Source organism: Phodopus roborovskii, unplaced genomic scaffold, assembly GCF_943737965.1.
Source record: "Phodopus roborovskii unplaced genomic scaffold, PHOROB, whole genome shotgun sequence".
In the NCBI taxonomy this organism is placed as follows: domain Eukaryota; kingdom Metazoa; phylum Chordata; class Mammalia; order Rodentia; family Cricetidae; genus Phodopus; species Phodopus roborovskii.
Genome location: NW_026126418.1, coordinates 2,804,688 through 2,825,888, shown reverse-complemented (window position 1 = coordinate 2,825,888; position 21,201 = coordinate 2,804,688). Strand labels below are relative to the sequence as shown.

Below are 21,201 nucleotides of genomic sequence, written 5' to 3'. Positions count from 1 at the left end.
AAGACATTTGCTGCCAAGTGTGATGGTCTAAATTCTATCCTAGGTATCACATAGTAGAAGGAGAGATAATCAACTCCTGAGTGATGTACTCTTATTTCCACATGAAGACCATGACATGAACACACACTCACTCACCAAATAAATAAATAATAAATATATACTTAAAACAGAAACAACATTAAAAGCTATAAAACTAGAACATGAACACACAAGGCAAACACATCAAAATAATACCAAATCTCTCACCAGCAACACTAAAACATCAGGAAAACATGGAATGATATATTTTAGGTCAGGAAAATAAATATCAACCAAGACTGTTGCTCCATCAAGCAAAGCTAGTTCTACAACTTGACCTAGGAATAGGAACATTTCCAGACAAGCACAGATAAGGCAGTTTGTGATCACTAAGCCACCAGTACAGATGGTACTCAAAGGAAGACCATACATAGTGGAGGAAGAAAGAGTCTAATTATTATCACAGGAAAGAATAAATTTCACGAGGAAAAAAAAAAAAAAACCAGACAAATAGAAGAGAATCAATAATGCCCAATACAAATAAATAAATAAAGTAAAAAGAAAGGAGTATATGAACAGGTTAAACAGATCCATAGCAAGCAATCACACTGAAGCAGTAAAATCTGTACCAACAAAGAAATCAAGAATAAGGTGGATTCATTGTCAAACTGTATCAAAGCTCAAGCAAAGACCTAACACAAATGCTCCTCATACTGTTCTAGAAAACAGAGAGGGGAAGAACTCTGAACAACCACCATTCTTCAACACCACTGTTACCTTGACATTTAAAATGAATAAAGGCAAAACATAAGCAAACTATAGTCCAATATCCCTGATGAGTATGGATGAAAATCTCAATAAAATGTGAACATGCTAGTTTCAAGATCACACAACATTAACTGTGTTTCATTCCAGCTGTGGTGGTTTGAATGAGAATGCCCTCACAGGCTCATATTAGAAAGCAACAGTAATAAAATCAAAATGGTACTGGCACAAAAATAGGCATGAAGATCAATAGAATAAAATAGAAGACCCAAACATAAGCATGTGTTATTACAGTCATTTATTATTTCACAAGTAGGCCATAGAGATACACTGGAGAAACAACAGCATCTTCAAAAATATTGATAGGGAAAACTGGATATACATGTGAAAGAAAATTAGGCTGGAATCATCTTGTAAAACAACAACAAACAAAAAACAAAATAAAACAAAAATACAAACTAATGAAACAGATCAAAGACCTAAATTTGAAACCTGAAACATGGGAACTGCTACAAAACAACCTAGGTAGTATTCATAAAGGCATAGGGAAAGACTTTTTGAATAGAACTCTGTTTTCCCAAGAACTAAGGCCAACAGTTAACAAGTTAGACCTCATAAAACTAAAATGTTTCTGCACAGAAAAAGAAACAATCAACCAAGTGAAGAGAAAAATAAACAATTGGAGAGAATCTTTGTCAGAAATATTTCTGACAGAGGAGTAAGACAGAAAGAACTAAAAGAAAAAATAATACAAAACACCCATTCAAAAGTGGGCCTGGCACCTAAACAGAAAGAGAGAGTTTGCAAAATAAGAAATAAGAATGGCTAAGAAATATCTTTTAAAAAATTCACTAAAACTTTGAGATTGCATCTCAATCCAGTTAGAATGGCTAAGATTAACAAAACAATCAATAGCAAATGCTGAAGACGATGTGGGAAGGGGAATCCTCATTCACTGTTGATGGGATTGCAACTGGTAGAGCCACTCTACTTCATGGAGAATCCTCAAGTTAAAAATAAACCTACCATGTGACCTTGTTACATCACTCCTTGGCTTAAGCACAAAGGACTTGACATCCTACCCCATAGACACTTGCTCAGTCTTGTTCATTTCTGCTCTATACACAACAGGTAGGAAATGGAAACAACTTAAATGCCCTTTAATTGATGAATGGATAGTGAAAATGTTGTTCATATAGAGTATAGAATAGTATTAAACTATAATGAGAAATGAAAAAAAAAATTTCAGGTTTCATGGCTGGAACAAGAAAATTTATATTGAGTGGGGTAACTCAGATTCAGAGAGACAAATGTCTTGTGTTCTCTCTTATCTGCTGCTCTTACCTCCAAATCTTTGGATGTGAGCATATAATCTGGCATAAACACAGAAATTGGAAAAGTAAAAGGGGACCAAGGGATGGGAGGCAACATAGAAAGGAATAGCAAGATACAAGGGATTTGAAAGGGGGGTTAAAACTTGGGGTAGGAAACTGCTCTAATTAGAGAGGGGAGATTGTGGCCAAAACAGAAGGAGAGAGCTGGAGGAGGGTAAAATAACAGTAAAGATGTATGAAAAAGTCACAAGGAATCATAGTATTATCAATTTACCTAAAATTACATATAATGCATATAATTATGTATGTATACACATACATATATAGTTTAAATAAGATTTTACCACCTGGATGACACTGGTCATCTATGGAGGACTGTCTTTTCAGGATACAATCAGAGCCAGCAGAGCAGTCCCGGGTTTGTGACCTCAGCTATCCTGTGTCTCTGATTTTTAACTCTTTTAGCTAGCCTTTCCCTCATCTACATATCCCCCCCCCCCACTCAGGTACGAACCTGGGTTTGCTTGGCTGGCTTTGATTGCAGCTCTGAAAAGATAGCCTCCAACATTCATCCCAAGAACAACAGACAGCCTATCTAACAACAAACCCAAATCCAGGTATAACATGCATCTTTTTATGAATTGTTGGTCAGGGGGCACTAAGAGACCCCCACAAAACATTAGAAGGTCTTGTTATATCCTTTGGTTGCTTCCCAGAGGTTGAGGATAACTTCCTATTGCTGAAGACACCATGTACCAGAGGATCAACGCTGGATATGACTGGAAAGCCTCCTCTCTGAGGACAAGGTTTTATGGAAACAGAATGTACCATGTAAGCTCCAAGGAAGGGAATCAACCAATAGTCCCATTCAGCTATGATGCTTGTGAACCATAGTGATGATCAGATCACAACAATGGCACACAAATCTAATTGAACTTAAGGCCCACTGATAAAAGGAAATCATGCCTGGCACTGAAAATTTAGTTGCAGCTAGTAAAGTCATAAATCTTGGAGGAGAATCTACAAGAGCAACTCTACCAAACAAGTGTAACTCCTAACTGCATTCTAAAGCTATCCTTATATCCACAGACAAGCTTAGCTCTTATCACTCATCAAGGAAACTTCTATTTGCACCTGAGACCTTTTAGAAAATTATGGCTTAGAAAATTATGGCCTATCAAAATGCAGAGAGCAACTGAGCAACTGACCATGTGGTTCCTAGTCTCAATGAAGACATCTACAACACAACTCCTGGACCTAAGGCTAGGGGATTCATTATGAAAGACAGAGTGGTTATCTAATACCAAGTGGTCATCCCTGAAATATATATACATATGTATATATGTATGTATGTATGTATATATGTATATACAAGTAACATTATATGAACTGAAAAGGTTGTATTTACATATTTAGGTGTGTGTGTGTGTGTGTGTGTGTGTGTGTGTGTGTGTGTGAACAATTAGAAAAATAAGACTGTAAACTGAGAGAGAGAGAGCAAAGTGTGTGTGGGTTTATGGGAGGCACTGGATAGAGGAAAGGGAAAGAAGGAAAATGTCATTATATTTAATTAAATTTATTAAGTAAAAAATTTTAAAGCCAGTTATCTGCAAGCAAGTCAGAAAGCACTGTTTCTTTGTGGTCTCTGTTTCAAATTTTTGCTTGAGTTTCTGCCTTGATTTACCAAAGATGGACTGTGACTTGGATGTATAAACCAAATAAACTCTTTTGCCCTCATGTTACTGTTGGTCAGTCTTAACAGAGCAATAGAAGGGAAACTAGAATGTCCTTGTTTGCTTTCTGTCATTGTGTTGAAAACCATTAACAAAAGCAACTCAGGGAGGAAAGGGTTTTTTAGATCTTACAAGTCCAAGACAAAACTCTATCACTGAGAGAAGCCTGAGCAGGATCTCAAGCAAGAAGCTGGAGGTAGGAACTGATGGTAGCAGAAATGGAGGAATCCTCACTATTGGCTTGCTCTCCATGGCTTGCTCAGTCTACTTTCTTCTACAATCCAAAACCACCTTCCCAGGGGTGGTAACACCCACAAAATAAGATGGACCCTCCCATATAAACATTAATCAAGAAAATAACTAATAGACCTATCTACAGGTAATTTGATGGAGGTACTTTTCTCAAATGAGGTTCCCTCGTCCCAGATATGTTAAATAGAAAAACAAATTACCTAGTTAATGACATTGGGGTTCAAATTTCAAGCTGAATATTAGAGAAACAAAGCAGTTGGCCACTAGCTCTCACCTCTAGCTCAGGCTGAAAGGCATGATTCACACAAGAAAGGCATGATTCACACATGAACTCTTCACCAAGTCTCAAACTGTTGCCTCTCCTCAGTGTGGCTGAAGAAATGAATGCCTCATGCTGAATACTGAAGACCCTGCTTCTATCTTTTATAACCTTCTAGTGCAGGAATTAAAGGAGTGTGACCTGTTTCTTGTTTAGACTGATTCAATCTCTTGTATCCCTGGGTGGCCTTGAACTCACAGAGATCCGTCCATCTCTTAATCCTGAGACCTAGGATTAAAGGTGTGTACCACCATCTCCTAGCTTCTGAGATTAAAAAGTTTGTGTTTACACTGCCTGATGTCTATAGCTTGAGGCTGACTTTGCTTTTCTGAATCCTCAGGTAAACATTAATAAATCATAAATAATATATCACTACACAGATGTCTGGAGCTTATGTCAAATTGACAAAACAAACAAACAAACAAAACCCATTAGAGAATAATAGGGGAAAAAATAATCTCTTGAGTAGATAGTACTGGGAAAAGGGAAACTAGATGAATGTCTCTTACCTTGTGTGTGTGTGTGAAATCAATGGATAGATCAAAGAACTTAATGACTATAAGACCTGAGGCTGAAACTACTAGAGAAAAACAGATAAGACACTAAGGCATAGAAGTATGACAAAAAGTCTTCAAACAGCACAAGAAATAATCTCAAGTACCCAGAAATGGGATTACATATGATGAAAAATTAAAGGAGAAATCTGGCACTAGGGAAATGCCCAGAGATCTACAAGTATGAACCCAACTAACAATCTAAGCAATAGTGGAGAGGCTACCTTTAATGTCTTTCCATGATAATGAGATTGATGACTACCTTATATGCCATCATAGAGCCTTCATCTAGTAGGTGATAGAAGCAGAAGCAGACATCCACAGCTAAACACTAGCCAAACTCCTGGAATCTAGTTACAGAGAGGGAGGAGTGATGAGCAAAAGGGTCAAGACCAGGCTGGAGAAATTCATAGAATCAGCTGACCTGACCAAGGGGGAGCTCATGAACCCCAATCTGATAGCTGGGAAACCAGCATAGGACCCACCCAGACCCCCTGAATGTGGGTGTTAGAAGGACTGGGCAGGCTGTGGGGCCTCAAGTAATGGATCAGTATTTATCCCTAGTATACGAATGGACTTTGGGAGCTCATCACACATAGAGGTCTACTTTCTCAGCCTAGACATATAGGGGAGGGCCTAGGCCCTGGCCCAAATGTTATGACAGACTTTGAAGACTCCCCATGGAAGGCCTCACCCTCCCTGGGGAGCAAAAAGTGGATGGGCTGGGGTTTGGTGATGGTGATAGGGGAGGATGGGAGGGTGAGGGAACTGGGGTTGACATGTAAAACAACCTTGTTTCAAACAAAACAAAACAGAGAAAAGCTCAGAAGGAAAGGATAGATGAGATAATTTAACAATAAGAAAAGCTGGCTAGAAACAAGCTAAGCTAAACTGGGTACTCATAACTTAGAAAAAAAAAAAGACACTATGTATCTGAAGGAGGGTGGTGGTATCAATGGGTCACAATCTATAAAGAACTCCAAAAGTAAACACAGGGGGAAAAAATCCCCAAATGAATAAATGACCTAATAAACTTAACAGGTTAAGCACATGCCCTTAGACCACTGAGGTTCAAGCACTCCCTACATTTTCTCTAAGTTTCAACCTGTCAGTTAACCCACTCTCCTAAGCAGATGAGCTACATTTATCCTAGATTCTCAGTCATATCTACAATAGGCTACACATTTGACAAACTTCTGAATATACCTATCTTTTATTCATTTTTAATATAAATTATCTTACATTCCAGATATACTATGATATATATATATATATATAATTTATTGTTTACTAATGGACATTTAGGATATTTTTAATCTTTCACTATTCAAATGTGCTAGGTGAATAGCTCTTACATATTCTACAGCTGAGGTAAATTTTGAAGGATATTATCAAATCATCCTCTACAGAAGCTACATTTAAAGTTTCTTTTAAAATTATGTGTGAGATATGTATTAAATGTGGGAACAGATAAGCTAAAGGACATGTGTGGGCTAAAGGGGTCAGCTCTGTGGAGTGGGTTCTCCTCTTTCACCTTTATGTAGGTTCTGGATGTGCAAACACAGGTTGTCAGGCCAGTGCAGCAAGTGTTTTTACCTGCTGAACCATCCTGTCACTCTTCTACCACTTAGACAAGAATGAGAGTATGACTTCCCCTTTACTGCTAATAAAGTATCTTGATAAACATTTCAGGACACTGTGATACCAATTATTGAACAGTGATAGGGCAGTAGTATAGTTTTAAACTACATTTCTCTTACCATAACTGAAACCAGACATCTGTTTTTATAAGTTTAATAGTCACAAAAATTTTCTCTTCATATCTTTGTTGACTTGTAAAATTGAATTTTCCTTGTTCATTTTACAGGATCAACATATACAAGAAAACTAGTCCTTATTTTATATATGAGCACAAATACTCTCTAATTTGTAGCTTGTTCATAGTTATTTGAATTAAATTTTAAATCATGTTATTCAAATAAATTATATGTGTAAAATGACAGCTTGCTATTACTTAGTATGCATGTTATGATACACAGCTGATGGGTGAGTACATATTTGCTGACTGAATGAATAAATACATTTATTATTAGCTGTTAATACCTGCATTTATTAGTATTCACTATGTAAGCATTAGGATAGGTGGTGTAAATACAGAGGAAAATAAAATAAGCTCTCTATCTTCACAAAGAAGCCTCATCTGATGAAGAAGGTATACAAACAGTTAATTATAAAACACTGTGGCATATGAAGCATGAAGTACTGTATTACTTTTTTCATTGCTATGACCAGCTATCTGACAAGAAATCAGTTTGTTATAGCTGGAAGTTCCCTCAAACAGTCTGACATGGTGGAGAAGGTATGACAACAGGAGAATGTGAAGTTAAGTCACATTGCTTCCATAGTCAGAAAGCAGAGAGAAGAATGTCTGTGTTCCATGTGCTTTTTCTTTTTTATAAGGCCAGGACCTCAGCCTGTGGAATGCTACAGTCATATTCAGGTGGGTCTTCTCTCCAGAGCTGAGTCTCTTTGGAAGCACAAGTATGTTTCCTAGGTAATTCTAAATCCTGTTCAAGTTAACATTGAAAGTTAATCACTATAAATCTATCTGTGCTGGATAGTTTTATGTGAACTTACACAAAGTGTAAGCCAGAAGTGAGGAGGGAGCCTCAATTGAGAAAACGCCTCCATAAGATCCAGCTGTAAGACATTTTCTTAATTAGTGATCAAATAAGGGAGGTCCTAGGCATTTGTGGATGGTGCCATCCTTGGGCTATAAGAAGGCAGGCTGAGCAAGCCATGGGAAGCAAACCAAGAGCAGTAATCAGTAAGGAGCACTCCTCCATGGCATCTGCATCAGTTCCTATCTCCAGGTCCCTGCCCTCACTGCTTTCGATAATGAACTGTTATACAGAACTGTGAGAGAAATAAACCCTTTCCTCCTCAGGTTGCTTTGGTCATGGTGTTTCATCACAACAAAAGCAACCCAGATCAAGACAAGCTCTCTTACCATCTTAATAGCCAAACGCATAAATTTAAACTATAAAATTCCACTTTTGGCTCTAAAGTCTCATATTTAATACAAGATGCATTTAGTCCATCTGTAAGAGTCTTAAAATATCAAGGTTCTAATATTACTCAGAAGCCCAATGCCTGAAAGTCTCTTCTAAAATTCTAGGCAATCTCATCAGGAATCTTCCCAGGATTTGCTATACAGTCATCCTTGGCTACATAGCAAGTCCAAGTATGCCCTGGATATACAGGACACTTATCAGAAAGAAAAAAAAAGAAGGAAGGAAAGGAAGGAAGAAAGAAAGGAAGGAAAGAAGGAAGAAAAGGAAGAAAGGAGAGACTGTTTAATTATTGTTTGTGCTTGCTGAATCAGTAAGCTTCAGGTTTTGTGAAAGATACTGTCTCAGAAGAGATCCACAGCTAAACACTGAGCTGAACTCTTGGAATCCAGCTGTAGAGAAGGAGGAGGAATGAGCATAGGGGTCAAGACCAGGCTGGAGAAACCCACAGAAACAGCTGAACTGAGCAAGTGGGAGTCTGACAGTTGGGGAACCAGGCCTCCTGAACATGGGTGTAAGTTAGAGGCCTGGGCAATCTATGGGGCCTCTGGTAGTGGATCAGTATTTATCCCTAGTACAGGAATGGACTTTAGGAGCCCATTCCCCATGGATGGATACTCTCTCAAGCCTAGACACATAGGGAGGGGGAGAGTCTAGGTCCTGCCCTAATTGATGTCACAGACTTTGATGATCTCTCATGAGAGGCCCCACCCTCCCTGGAGAGTGGGATGGGAGTTTGGTGGGGGACTTTGGAGGATGGGAGGGAGAGGAAATTGGAATTGATATGTAAAATAAGATTGTTCCTAATTTAAATAAAATATATATAAAAAGAGAGAAAGTAAGCCTTCAGAGGGAGGTGAAAGACATGTAAAATTGGCCTCTATGAACAGACACACATGAAAACAAGTTACATCTGGACCACTTATAATACATAATGGCACAGAATAATATTCTCAATTCAAAAAGAAAAATTGGCTCAAACTCACAAGACCTAAAACCAAGCAGGAAAAACCAGGCCCAGAGACTCTACAAAATGAAAGAAATGCTTTGCAAATTTTAGAGGTAGTTTGTAAATTCACTTGCCTGCATCTTGGGTAGTAACTGGTATCGCCAGGCTATTTTCATATTAACGTCTTGTTCTGGTGTTTTAGAATTATGTACATCTTCAAGCTCTTTTTTACCATTATCATCAAGTAGTGGTGCAGGGAGTTCCTAATAAAACAGAATAACACGTTATATGGCATCAATGTTAAATATGGTAATTTCTTGAACCATAACGACAGCAATGCTAGAATTTTTCAATGCATTAAACAAACATAAGTGTCTTGTAATTGATTTAAGCACAAACAGAATGATTTAGAGATTGCCTTCCTTCCTTCCTGCCTCCCTCCCTTCCTTCCTCTCTCCCCTCTCCCTCCACCTCTCTCTCTCTCTCTCTCTCTCTCTCTCTCTCTCTCTCTCTCTCTCTCTCTCTCTCTCTCTCTCTCTTTTGTCTTCCTTCCTGACAACTGTCCTGTATAGTTCAGGGCACACTGAACTTGCTACATAGCCAAGGATGAGTATGAACCTCTCCCACTTCTGCTTTAGTCTCCCAAGTGCTAGGATGACTAATGTGACTATCATGTCCAGTTTATGTGGAGCTGAGAACTGAACTCAGGGCTTTGTGCATGCTGGAAACCACTCTACCAATTGAGCTAACTCTTCAGGCTTTAATACAGACAATTCTAAAACAGAAAAGGGGTATAATGTCAGATATGAAGCTTAATGTTTTTCAATTAACTATTATTCAAAAAACACCCAAATTTTTATATTTATAAAAATCAATTGCTATTTTAGCAATTTAGCAAGAATCAAAGTATATACTAAAAAAATTATATGCTTAAACAAAGTGTGGATTCGGCACTTACGTACTATATAGAACACTGTTGTGCTTGCTATGGGATAAAATACATCATTGTACAATCTGTTTACTGATTTGTAATTTGAGAATTCAAAACACTTATCACTGAAATAATGGATGAAGTAACAGTAGAGAATAAAGACATTTATTTTCCCAATATCAAATTGCTGGTTTTACACCTGAAAACTTATTTTACTTTTAAACAATGAAATGGAATTTAAAATCTTGTATTATATATAGAGATACTGAATCCTAATATATTATTTTGTAAGGTGACTTACTGATTAGCTATAAAAGAAACTGTGTTATACAAATATATGATTCTTCTTTCTCTGCCTCAAGACTGCTGGGATTATACATAGGTACCACAAGGCTCAGCCTATATGGCTAAAAATTAAGGTAAAAGTAATAGAGTCTATAACCCATTGGTTTTTAATATTTCAGAGTTGTGCAGTTCTTACCACTGTATATAGCTTTCTGATACTGTGACAAACACCTAAATGAAACAAGATAAAATAAGGAAACGTTTATTTTGGGTCACAGTTTCAGAGATACAGTTCATAATCATCTGGCTGCATTGTTTCCAGGTCTGTTGCTAGGCAAAAAAGTGTGAGTGTGGGGAGGAGCAGAACTTCCCATCTTATGACAACAGGATTCAGGATGCAGACAGGTATAAAAAGAAGGAAACAAAGCTAAGATATACCTGTCAAAGGCAAGCCCCCAATGAACAAACTCTTCTAATTAGCCCCACCTCCCAGAATTCTACCATATCTCAATAGCCTATTCAAATTCTGGATCTTACAATTGATTAACCCATTGATTAGGTCAAAGCCTTCATGATCTAATCATCTCTGTAAATGTCCTTACTGCCCCGCTCAGAGTTTCACTGTCACCAAGTTAACAATAGAGATTTACTATCATAACCACTATCCAACTTCAGGACATTCTCACCATTCTGGAAAGATATCCAGAAAGATATCCAATGCATCTTTGAGAGATAGTGTCAACTACTGATCTTTCTGTTTCTATGAATTTGGCTCTTCTAGACATTTTATATAGTGGCACAAAATTTTATGTCTCGTTTCTTTTACTTAGCATATATCAGGACTTCATTCTTTTTCATTAGCAAATATTACATTGTATGGAGATACTGAATTTTGCTTATCCATTATTTACTGGATCATTTCTACCTTTGAATGTTATACTACTATGAATATTCAAAAGAATTTTATTTATTTAATATTTTTTTAAATTTGAAAAGTGATATATTTGGGTAGTTGAAACAATTGTGGCAAACATTTTTGGTTTTAACAAGAAATCAGGTAGAGTTTCACATGACACTGACTTAAATCAATAAATAATGTTATTAGCTACAGGACTGGATAGACTCTTATCCCAGATATACACTGGGAAGATACCATAATCAGAGTCAAAACAAACACAACTCATTTCACTGGAATCTGGACAAATGTCCTAAACAGAAGCCAGAAGCTGATATTATCTCTTATGCAGCTTAAGACATGAAATGAGGTCCATGACCATATGTTTTGTTGCCATACCCTTTAAAGAGATAGAGTCCTTGGGCAGATGGTGACACTCACCCTTGAAAAGTACAACTGTTAACTCTGGACACCATGAGCTACTACAGAGGCTGTGGTGACTGGAATTTTGGCAATGACTCAGGCTTCAGGGAGTTGCAGTGACTTTAGAAAAATGGTGCTGGGCCCTGGCTCTTAACACTGTTTCTATTTCTGGAGGCTACTGAAGTGGTTGAGGGTACCATTTTACTACAGAGGGTATGAATTCATTGGTTTACAAGTTTTTTTTTATGTTTTTGTTTTTGTTTTGTGTGTGTGTGTGTGTGTGTGTGTGTGTGTGTGTGTGTGTGTGTGTGTGTGTATGAATTACTAGGTCACAGGATAACTCTATAATTACCCCTTTGAAGAAAGAGTAGAATGTTTTTTAAAGTAACCACACATTTTAATCATCTGAACAATACTCTATAAGAATTGCATTTTTGCTTCCTCTTCAACAACACTTATTTTCCTTTTTAAAATAAGACTACTAGTAGGAATAAAATGGTATTCAGTATACTTTCAGATTGAATTTGTATTTCCCAGATGACAATTATGTTCAACCTTTTATCATGTACTGGGCTTTCTAGCCCTCCAATTAAATTTTCACACGATTTGATATAGGAGTTGTTAATTTATTTCAAACCTAAACTCTTATTATTATTATATATATATATAACACAGTCAAAAAAGAAAGGTCAATGTGTTGCCACCAGAGTCTAGGGACTCCACACCAGCAAGACTTAAACATCCCAACACAAATGAAGCAGAAGGGAATGACCCTAAAAACAACTTCATGACGATGACAGAGACCCTCAAAGAGGTAATGAGAAAATCCCTTAAAGAAGTAGAAGAAAAACAAAAAAATTCAAGAAATGGAGGAAAAAACAAAGCAAAAATTACAAGGAAAAATTCAAACAGTGCAAGGCTTGAAAGCTGAAATAGAGACAAAAACAAACAAACAAACAAAAATCAAGCAAACAAACAAAAAAAACATGGTCTGAATGAATGCTGGAAATAGAAAAGCTGGGATCAGGAACCACATATGCAAGTATAACCAACAGAAAAATGGGGGGAAATCCACACATAATACTACCACCACCAAGAAATCCAAAACATACAAGAATTAGCAATCAATGGTCATTTTAATATCCCTAAATCTTAACTCATTTATAAAAAGACACAGGATAACAGAATGGATAAGAAGACAGAATCCATCCTTCTGCTGCATATAAGAAACACAATTCAACTTCAAAAACAGATGTACCTAAGAGTTAAGAGTTGGGAAAAATTTTCAGTCAAGTGGAACCAAGAAACAAGCGGGTGTAGCAATCCCAATATCTAATAAATTTGACTTTAAACTAAAATCAATCAAAAGAGATGAAGATGGTCATTTCTTACTCCTCACAGATGAAATCCATAAAGATGAAGTCTGAATTCTCAACATCTATTCCCCGAGTACAAAGGACCCACATTTGTAAAAGAAACACTACTAAAACTCAAATTGGACATGAAACCTCACACACTTATAGTGGGAGATTTCAACATCCCACTCTCAACATTAGACAGGACTACCATAGATAAACTTAACAAAGAAACAAAGGAATTAACAGAAGTTATGACCCAATTGGGTTTAACAGACATTTACAAAACATTCCATCCAAACACAAAAGAATATACCTTCTTCTCAGCACCACATGGAACTTTCTCTAAAATCGACCACATACTCAGCAATAAAACAAACCTCAATAGGTACCAAAAAAAATTGAAATAACTCCATGTACCTTATCAGACCACTATGTTTTAAAGTTAAATTCAACAACAACACAAATTGCAGAAACCCTACAAACTCATGGAAACTGAACAATGCGCAATAGCACCATTCCTGGGTCAAGGGAGGGATAAAGAAAGAAACTAAAGACTTCCTAAAATTCAATGAGAATGAAGATACAACATTTCCAAACTTATGAAACACTTTGAAAGGAGTGCAAAGAGGAGAGTTCATAGCACTAAGTGCCCACATGAAGAAAATGGAGAATAGTCACATTAGAGAATTAACATCACAACTGAAAGCTCTAGAACAAAAAGGAGCAAACTCACCCTGTAGGAGTAGACTCCAGGAAATAATCAAATTGGGCTTAAAAAACTAGGAAAACAATATAAAGAATCAATGTAACAAAGAGTTGGTTCTTGGAGAAAATCAACGGGATAGATAAACCTTTATCTAAACTAACCAAAAGACACAGAGAGAATATTCAAATTAACAAAATAAGAAATGAAAAAGAGGGACATAACAACAGACACTGAGGAAATCCAGAGAATCTTCAGGTCACACTTTGAAAACCCGTACTCCACAAAATTAGAAAATTCAAAGAAAATGGACAATTTTCTAGATAGATATCACCAAAATTAAATCAAGAACAGATAAGCAATTTAAATAGACCTATAACACCTAATGAAATACAAGCAATCTCTAAAAGTCTCCCAACCAAAAAAAAAAAAAAAAGAAAAGCCCAGGGCCAGATGGTTTCATTGCAGAATTCTACCAGAAATTCAAAGAACAGCTAATACCAATACTCCTCAAAGTGTTCCACACAATAGAAGCAGAAGGGTCACTGCCAAACTCTTTTTATGAGGCTACCTACAATTGCCTTAACACTCAAGCCAGACAAAGAAACAACTAAGAAAGAGACCTACAAACCAATATCCCTCAAGAACATTGATGTAAAATATTCATTAAATACTTGAAAATTGAATCCAAGAATACATCAGAGAAATCACCTACTATGATCAAGTAGGCTTCATCCCAGGGATGCAGGGAAGGTTCAACAAATGAAAATCTAGCAAAGTAATATGTTACATAAACAAACTGAAAAAGAAAAACCATATGATCACCTTACTAGATGCTGAAAAAGCCTTTGAAAATCCAACACCCCTTCATGATTAAGGTCTTGGAGAAATGAGGGATAACAGGAACATACCTAAACATAATAAAAGCAATACACAGTAAACCAGCCAACATTAAACTGAATGGAGCGAAGCTTATGGCAATTCCTCTAAAATCAGGAACAAGACAAGGCTGCCCTCTCTCTCTCTCCATGTCTCTTCAATATTGTATTTGAAAAGCCTCTGCTTCAGCAAGACAAAACAGCAGCTCACAGAATGGAAAAAGATCTTCACCAACCCCACATCTGACAGAGGGCTGATCTCCAAAATATACAAAGAATTCAAGAAGCTTGTCAACAAAACACAAAATATCCAATTAAAAAGTAGGATAGAAAATTAAATAGAGAATTCTCAATAGAGGAATCTAAAATGGCTGAAAGACATTTTAGAAAGTGATCAACATCCTTAGCTATCAGGGAAATGCAAATCAAAACAACTCTGAGATATCATCTTACTCATGTAAGAATGGCTAAAATAAAAAATATCAATAACAGTTTATGCTGGATAGGATGTAGAGAAAGGGGAACACTCTTCCACTGCTGGTGGGAGTGCAAACTTATACAGCTGCTTTGGAGATTCTCAGGTGGTTCCTCAGGAAAATGGGGATCAATATACCATAAGATCCAGCAATTCTACTGTTAGGCATAACCCCAAAAGATGCACATCCATACAACAAAGACATCTCTTCAACTATGTTCATAGCAGTATTTTTTGTAATAGCCAGAACCTGGAAGCAACCTAAATACCCCTGAACTGAAGAATGGATACAGGAAATGTGGTAAATTTACACAATGGAGTACTAATCAGTGGGAAAAAAACCCAAAAAACAAACAAACAAACAAATCACAATGGAATCTTGATATTCGCAGGCAAATACATGGAACTAGAAGAAACCATCCTGAGTGAGTTCACAAAAAGACAAGCATGGTATGTACTCACTCATACATGGATTTTTAGATATAGAGCAAAGGGTCACCAGCCTACAATCTATACCACCAGAGAAGCTAGGAAACAAGGAGTACCCTAAGAGAGACATACATGGTCCCCTGCAGAAGGGGCTATGGACACAGTCTCCAGTGCAAATTGGGAGTGGGGGAAGGGGAGAGGGAGTTAGGACAAAGAGAAGGGGAGAAGAGGAGGGCACAAGGGAGCAGAAAGACTCAGTCACGGAAAGAATAGAGGATAACAATATTATATATTATATTAATATTAATATTATAATAGAGGGAGCCATTATGGTTTTAAGGAGAAATCTGGCAGAAGGGAAATGTCCAGAGACCTACAAGGATGAACACTACTAACAATCTAAGGAATAGTGGAGAGGCTACCTTAAATGCCCTTTCATGATAATGAGATTAATGTCTACCTTATATGCCATCCTAGAACCTGCATCCAGCAGCTGATGGAAGCAGAAGCAGTTACCCACAACTAAACACTGAGCCGAATTCCTAGAATCCAGTTGCAGAGAGGGAGAAGTAATGAGCAAATGGGTCAAGACCAGGCTGGGGATACCCACAGAAACAGCTGACCTGAACAAGAGGGGCTCATGGACCCCAGTCTGATACCTGGGAAACCAGCATAGGACACATAGAGACAGCTGACCTGAACAAGAAGGAGCTAATGGGCCCCCAGATTGATAGCTGGGAATCCAGCATGGGACTGACTCAGACCCCCTGAACATGGGTCTCAGCCAGAAGGACTGAGCAGTCTAAGGGACCTCAGACAGTGGAACCAGGATATATTCCTGGTGTATAAAAGAACCTTGTAGGCACATTCCCCATGGAGGGATACTCTCTTAATCTAGAAAAAGGAGAGAAGTCCTAGTCCCTACTCCAAATGACTTGACAGATTTAGATGACCCCCTTTGGAGGGCATCACCCTCCAAAAGGGAAGATGGGAGGGGAGGGTGGTCAGGGGACATGAAAGGGTAGGAGAGGGTAGGAGAGAGAGGAAGAGGGAGAGAGGGAGGGAGAGGGAACTGGGATCGATATGTAAAATAAAAATAAAAATTAAAAAAAAGACTAAAATCCAAGTGAAAACCCATTTGCTAATAAAGAAATAGATATCATTACTTGTACTGGAAAAAACAATAAAAATTAATATAGCATTTTGACAAAATTCCATTTCAACAGAATACCAAAATAAAGTTCTTTAATATTCAGTTACTACAGCTGTCCATCACAGAGGAGTTCCCTCTCTTACACTTTTGAAAAACTTCCACATTCCAATTTCTAACCCACAGTACCAACAGACATACTGAATGACTTGTTGTTATAGTCTCTTTTCCTGAAAGAACATTATCATTATTGCTATTATTTTCCCCACTGTTATGCTTAAAGGCCTCCTGGCAGTATCAAGTATCAGGAATGAGTGAAAAAAAGTAGACTTCAAAAATTTTATATAAAACTTATAATCTCTTTGTACACTGTGAAGATTTGTCATTCAGACTGTTTTAATAAAAAGCTGAATGGCCAATAGCTAGGTAGGATTATTCAGGGCAGAGAGGACACTGGGAAGAAGGACAAAGATCTTGGAGAAACCAGCCAGATACAGAACCAGTAGGACACACAAAATGGGACAGAGGTAAAAGAGTTTTGAGACTCTGTCTTGCATTTTTCTTTATGGTCACAGAGAAAAGGGTGGGGGGTGGGAAGCATAAAGAACAGGAAATGACAATCTTCACTAAATATTCAGAAGCAAAGGGGTAAGAGTATACTAAGTAAGAATAAATACACTTTGAATAACATCTCCCGTGGTTAATGCTTGTAATCCCAGCACTAAGGAAGTGGAGGCAGGAAGAGCAGGAGTCCAAGATCCTGCTGGGTTACAATTGAGCAGGAGCCAACCTGGGCTACACGTGGCCACCTCAAAAATACAACAGAGCAAGTAATAAACAATACAACACTGAACATAAACCATAATTTAATTATTCACCAACTAAACTCTGAACTGTCAGAACACAGACTAAGAAAGAAGTAGTGTGAGAATTCTGAGTGTTTGTGAGAGAACTCCAAGACAAAAGCCTGTGGCCTCCGTTTCTCCATAACATGGGTTGTTCTTGGAATATGCTTTTGTGCCCCTCCCAGGTGTAGCCGATAGGAGTGAGTTTATTTCAGAATATTTATTACCAATATCCCTGATGAACATCGATGCAAAAATACTCAATAAAATACTGCCAAACCGAATTCAAGAGTACATCAGAGAAATCATCCACCATGACCAAGTAGGCTTCATACCTGGAATGCTGGGATGGTTTAACATACGAAAATCTATCAACGTGATCCACCATATAAACAAACAGAAAAAGAAAAACCATATGATTACCTCCCTAGATGCGGAAAAAGCCTTCGACAAAATTCAACACCCGTTCATGATAAAGGTCTTGGAGAGGTCAGGGATAACAGGAACATGCCTAAACATAATAATAGCAATATACAGCAAACCAACTGCCAACATCAAACTGAATGGAGAGAAACTTAAGCCAATTCCTCTAAAATCAGGAACAAGACAAGGCTGCCCTCTCTCTCCATATCTCTTCAATATCATACTAGAAGTTCTAGTTAATGCTATAAGACAACAAAAGGAGGTCAATGGGATACAAATTGGAAAGGAAGAAGTCAAACTGTCTTTATTTGCAGATGATATGATAGTTTACATAAGCGACCCAATAAACTCTACCAGGGAACTCCTACAGCTGATAAACACCTACAGCAAACTAGCAGGATACAAGATAAACTCAAAAAAATCAGTAGCCCTACTTTTTTCAGACGACAAAGAGACATAGAAAGAAATCAGAGAAACATCACCCTTTACAATAGCCACAAGCAACATAAAGTATCTTGGTGTAATGCTTACCAAACAAGTAAAAGACCTATATAATAAGAACTTTGTGGCTCTAAAACAAGAAATTAAAGAAGATACCAGAAAATGGAAAGATCTCCCATGCTCTTGGATAGGTAGGATAAACAATAAAAATGGCAATCTTGCCAAAAGCAATCTACAGATTCAATGCAATCCCCATTAAAATCCCACCACAATTCTTCACCGACCTTGAAAGGAAAATAATCAACTTTATATGGAAAAACAAAAGACCCAGGATAGCCAAAACAACCCTATACAATAAAAGAACTTCAGGAGGCATTACCATTCCTGACTTTAAGCTCTACTACAGAACTATAGTTCTGAAAACAGCCTGGTATTGGCATAAAAATAGACAGGTAGACCAATGGAATCGAATTGAAAATCCTGATATTAACCCACACACCTATGAACACCTGATTTTCGACAAAACAGCTAAAATTATACAATGGGGAAAGGACAACATCTTCAACAAATGGTGCTGGCACAATTGGATGAGGGTGTGTAGAAGACTGCAGATAGACCCATGTCTGTCGCCATGCACAAAACTCAAGTCCAAATGGATCAAAGACCTCAACATCAATCCACCCACATTGAAACTCTTAGAAGAGAAAGTAGGAGGTACCCTTGAACCAATTGGTATAGGAGACTGCTTCCTGACTATAACTCCAGGGGCACAGACACTGAGAGAAACAATTAATAAATGGGACCTCTTCAAACTTAGAAGCATCTGTAAGGCAAAGGACACAGTGGACAAGACCAAACGGCAGCCCACAGACTGGGAAAAGATTTTCACCAATCCTATATCCGACAAAGGGCTGATCTCCAAAATATACAAAGAACTCATGAAACTAGTCAACACAACACCAAATAACCCTATTAAAAAATGGGGTACAGAGCTGAAGAAAGAAATCTCAATAGAGGAAATCAAAAAGGCTGAAAGATACTTAAGAAAATGCTCCACATCCCTAGCTATCAGGGAAATGCAAATCAAAACAACTTTGAGATACCATCTTACCCCTACCAGAATGGCTAAAATTAGAAACACCAATGATGACTCATGTTGGAGAGGATGTGGAGAAAGGGGAACACTCCTCCACTGCTGGTGGGAGTGTAAACTCGTACAGCCATTTTGGAGATCAGTGTGGCGGTTCATCAGGAAAATGGGAATTAGTTTACCACAGGACCCGGCAATCCCCCTCTTAGGCATATACCCAAAGGATTCACATCCATGCAACAAAGACATCTGTTCAACTATGTTCATAGCAGCACTATTTGTAATAGCAAGAACCTGAAAGCAACCTAGATGCCCCTCAATTGAAGAATGGTTAATGAAGATGTGGCACATCTACACAATGGAATACTACTCTGCAGAAAAAAATAATGGTATCTTGAAATTTGCAGGCAAGTGGATGCCACTTGAAGAAACCATCCTGAATGAGGTAACCTAGTCACAAAAAGAGGAACACAGTAAGTACTCACTCATATATGGATTTTAGACCTAGATCAAAGGATCACCAGCCTGTAATTCACACCACCAGAGGAACTAGGATACAAGGTGTATTCTAAGAGATTCATATAAAGTCCCTCACAGAACTGGTAATGGACAAGTCCCCCAGAGCTCAGGGGAAGTGGGGTGGGGGGCAGCGAATGGAGAGAGAAGTAGGAGAATACGAGGGGGAGGAAAGGAAAACATGTGCGACCAGGAAGATTTAGCCTGGTTAGGAATAGAAGACAGGAAAGAGAGAGAGGGAGAGAGACAGAAAGAGAGAGAAAATATAAAAGAGGGAGCCAATATTGGTTTGAAGATAAAACTGAACACAAAGAAAGGTCTAGAGAACTACAAGACTGCTGCCAACTAACAATTTGAGCTTCTGTGGAAAGGCTATCATAAATGCCCTTCCCGGAGAGTGAGATCAACAACTAACTTATCCATGGAGCCCTCAACTAATGCCTGTTGGAAATAGGAGCAAACACCCATGCATAAACACTGAGTCGAAGTAGAACTCAGATGCAGAGGGAGAGGACAAGACCAGGCGGCAGAAACCCATAGAGACAGCATACCTGAACAAGGAGGAGCTAATAGGCCACCAGACTGATAGCTGGGAAGCCAGCATGGGACTGACTCAGGCCCCCCTGAATATGGGTCTCAGCCAGAAGGACTGAGCAGTCTAAGGGACCTCAGACAGTGGAGCCAGGATGTATCCCTGGTGCACAAAAGGACTTTGTGAACACATCCCCCATGGAGGGATAACTGCCTTAATCTAGAGACAGGAGAGAAGCCCTAGTCCCTACTTCACAGGACCTGTCAGATCTACCTGACCCCTGCTGGATGGCATTCCCCTACACATGGAGTTGGGGTGGGGGGATGGGAGGGTGGTTAGAGTGCATGTGAGAGGGCAGAGAGGGTAAAAGGGAGGGAAGGAGGGAGGAAGTAAGGAAGGGAGTGAGGGAGGTTGGGAGGGAGGGAGAGGGAACTGGGATCGACATGTAAAATAATAAATTCAATTTAAAAAAATGCTTTGACTCCAAAATTAAAGTTGAAGGACAAGTTACTGGGGAAAAGGATTTCTATTTTTGTTTCCACAGAAAATGAAAAGATGTGGATTCCTTCCAGACTAATGTGGTTTGATCAAGCCAGACCACCTGAAACAGAGTATCAGGTGATCCAACATTCAAAACAACTGGACAAAGCAGCCTGACAGACTACAGCCAGGATTTCTGAATCTTCTTCAAATCCCCCATGACAGCGCCCCTTACCAGCAGGAAGTAGTTTGGAAAGAATAACGCCCAAATTCCCAAATATTGTCTATAAATGTTTGTTTTCATTTAAATGGACTTGGTTATATAAAATAAAAAAAAAAAAAGAAAAGAAAA

The 21,201-nt window shown here is 38.1% G+C and overlaps 1 protein-coding gene across 1 annotated transcript in view; it reads right to left on the bottom strand.

Moving 5' to 3' along the window:
• Positions 1–21,201, bottom strand: part of Elp4 (elongator acetyltransferase complex subunit 4) — a 207,963-nt gene that overhangs the window by 151,188 nt on the left and 35,574 nt on the right. Inside the window, exon 4 of the mRNA XM_051184039.1 lies at positions 9,130–9,258. Within this exon, the coding sequence (XP_051039996.1) occupies positions 9,130–9,258 (129 nt within the window). The remainder of the gene's footprint in view (positions 1–9,129; positions 9,259–21,201) is intronic.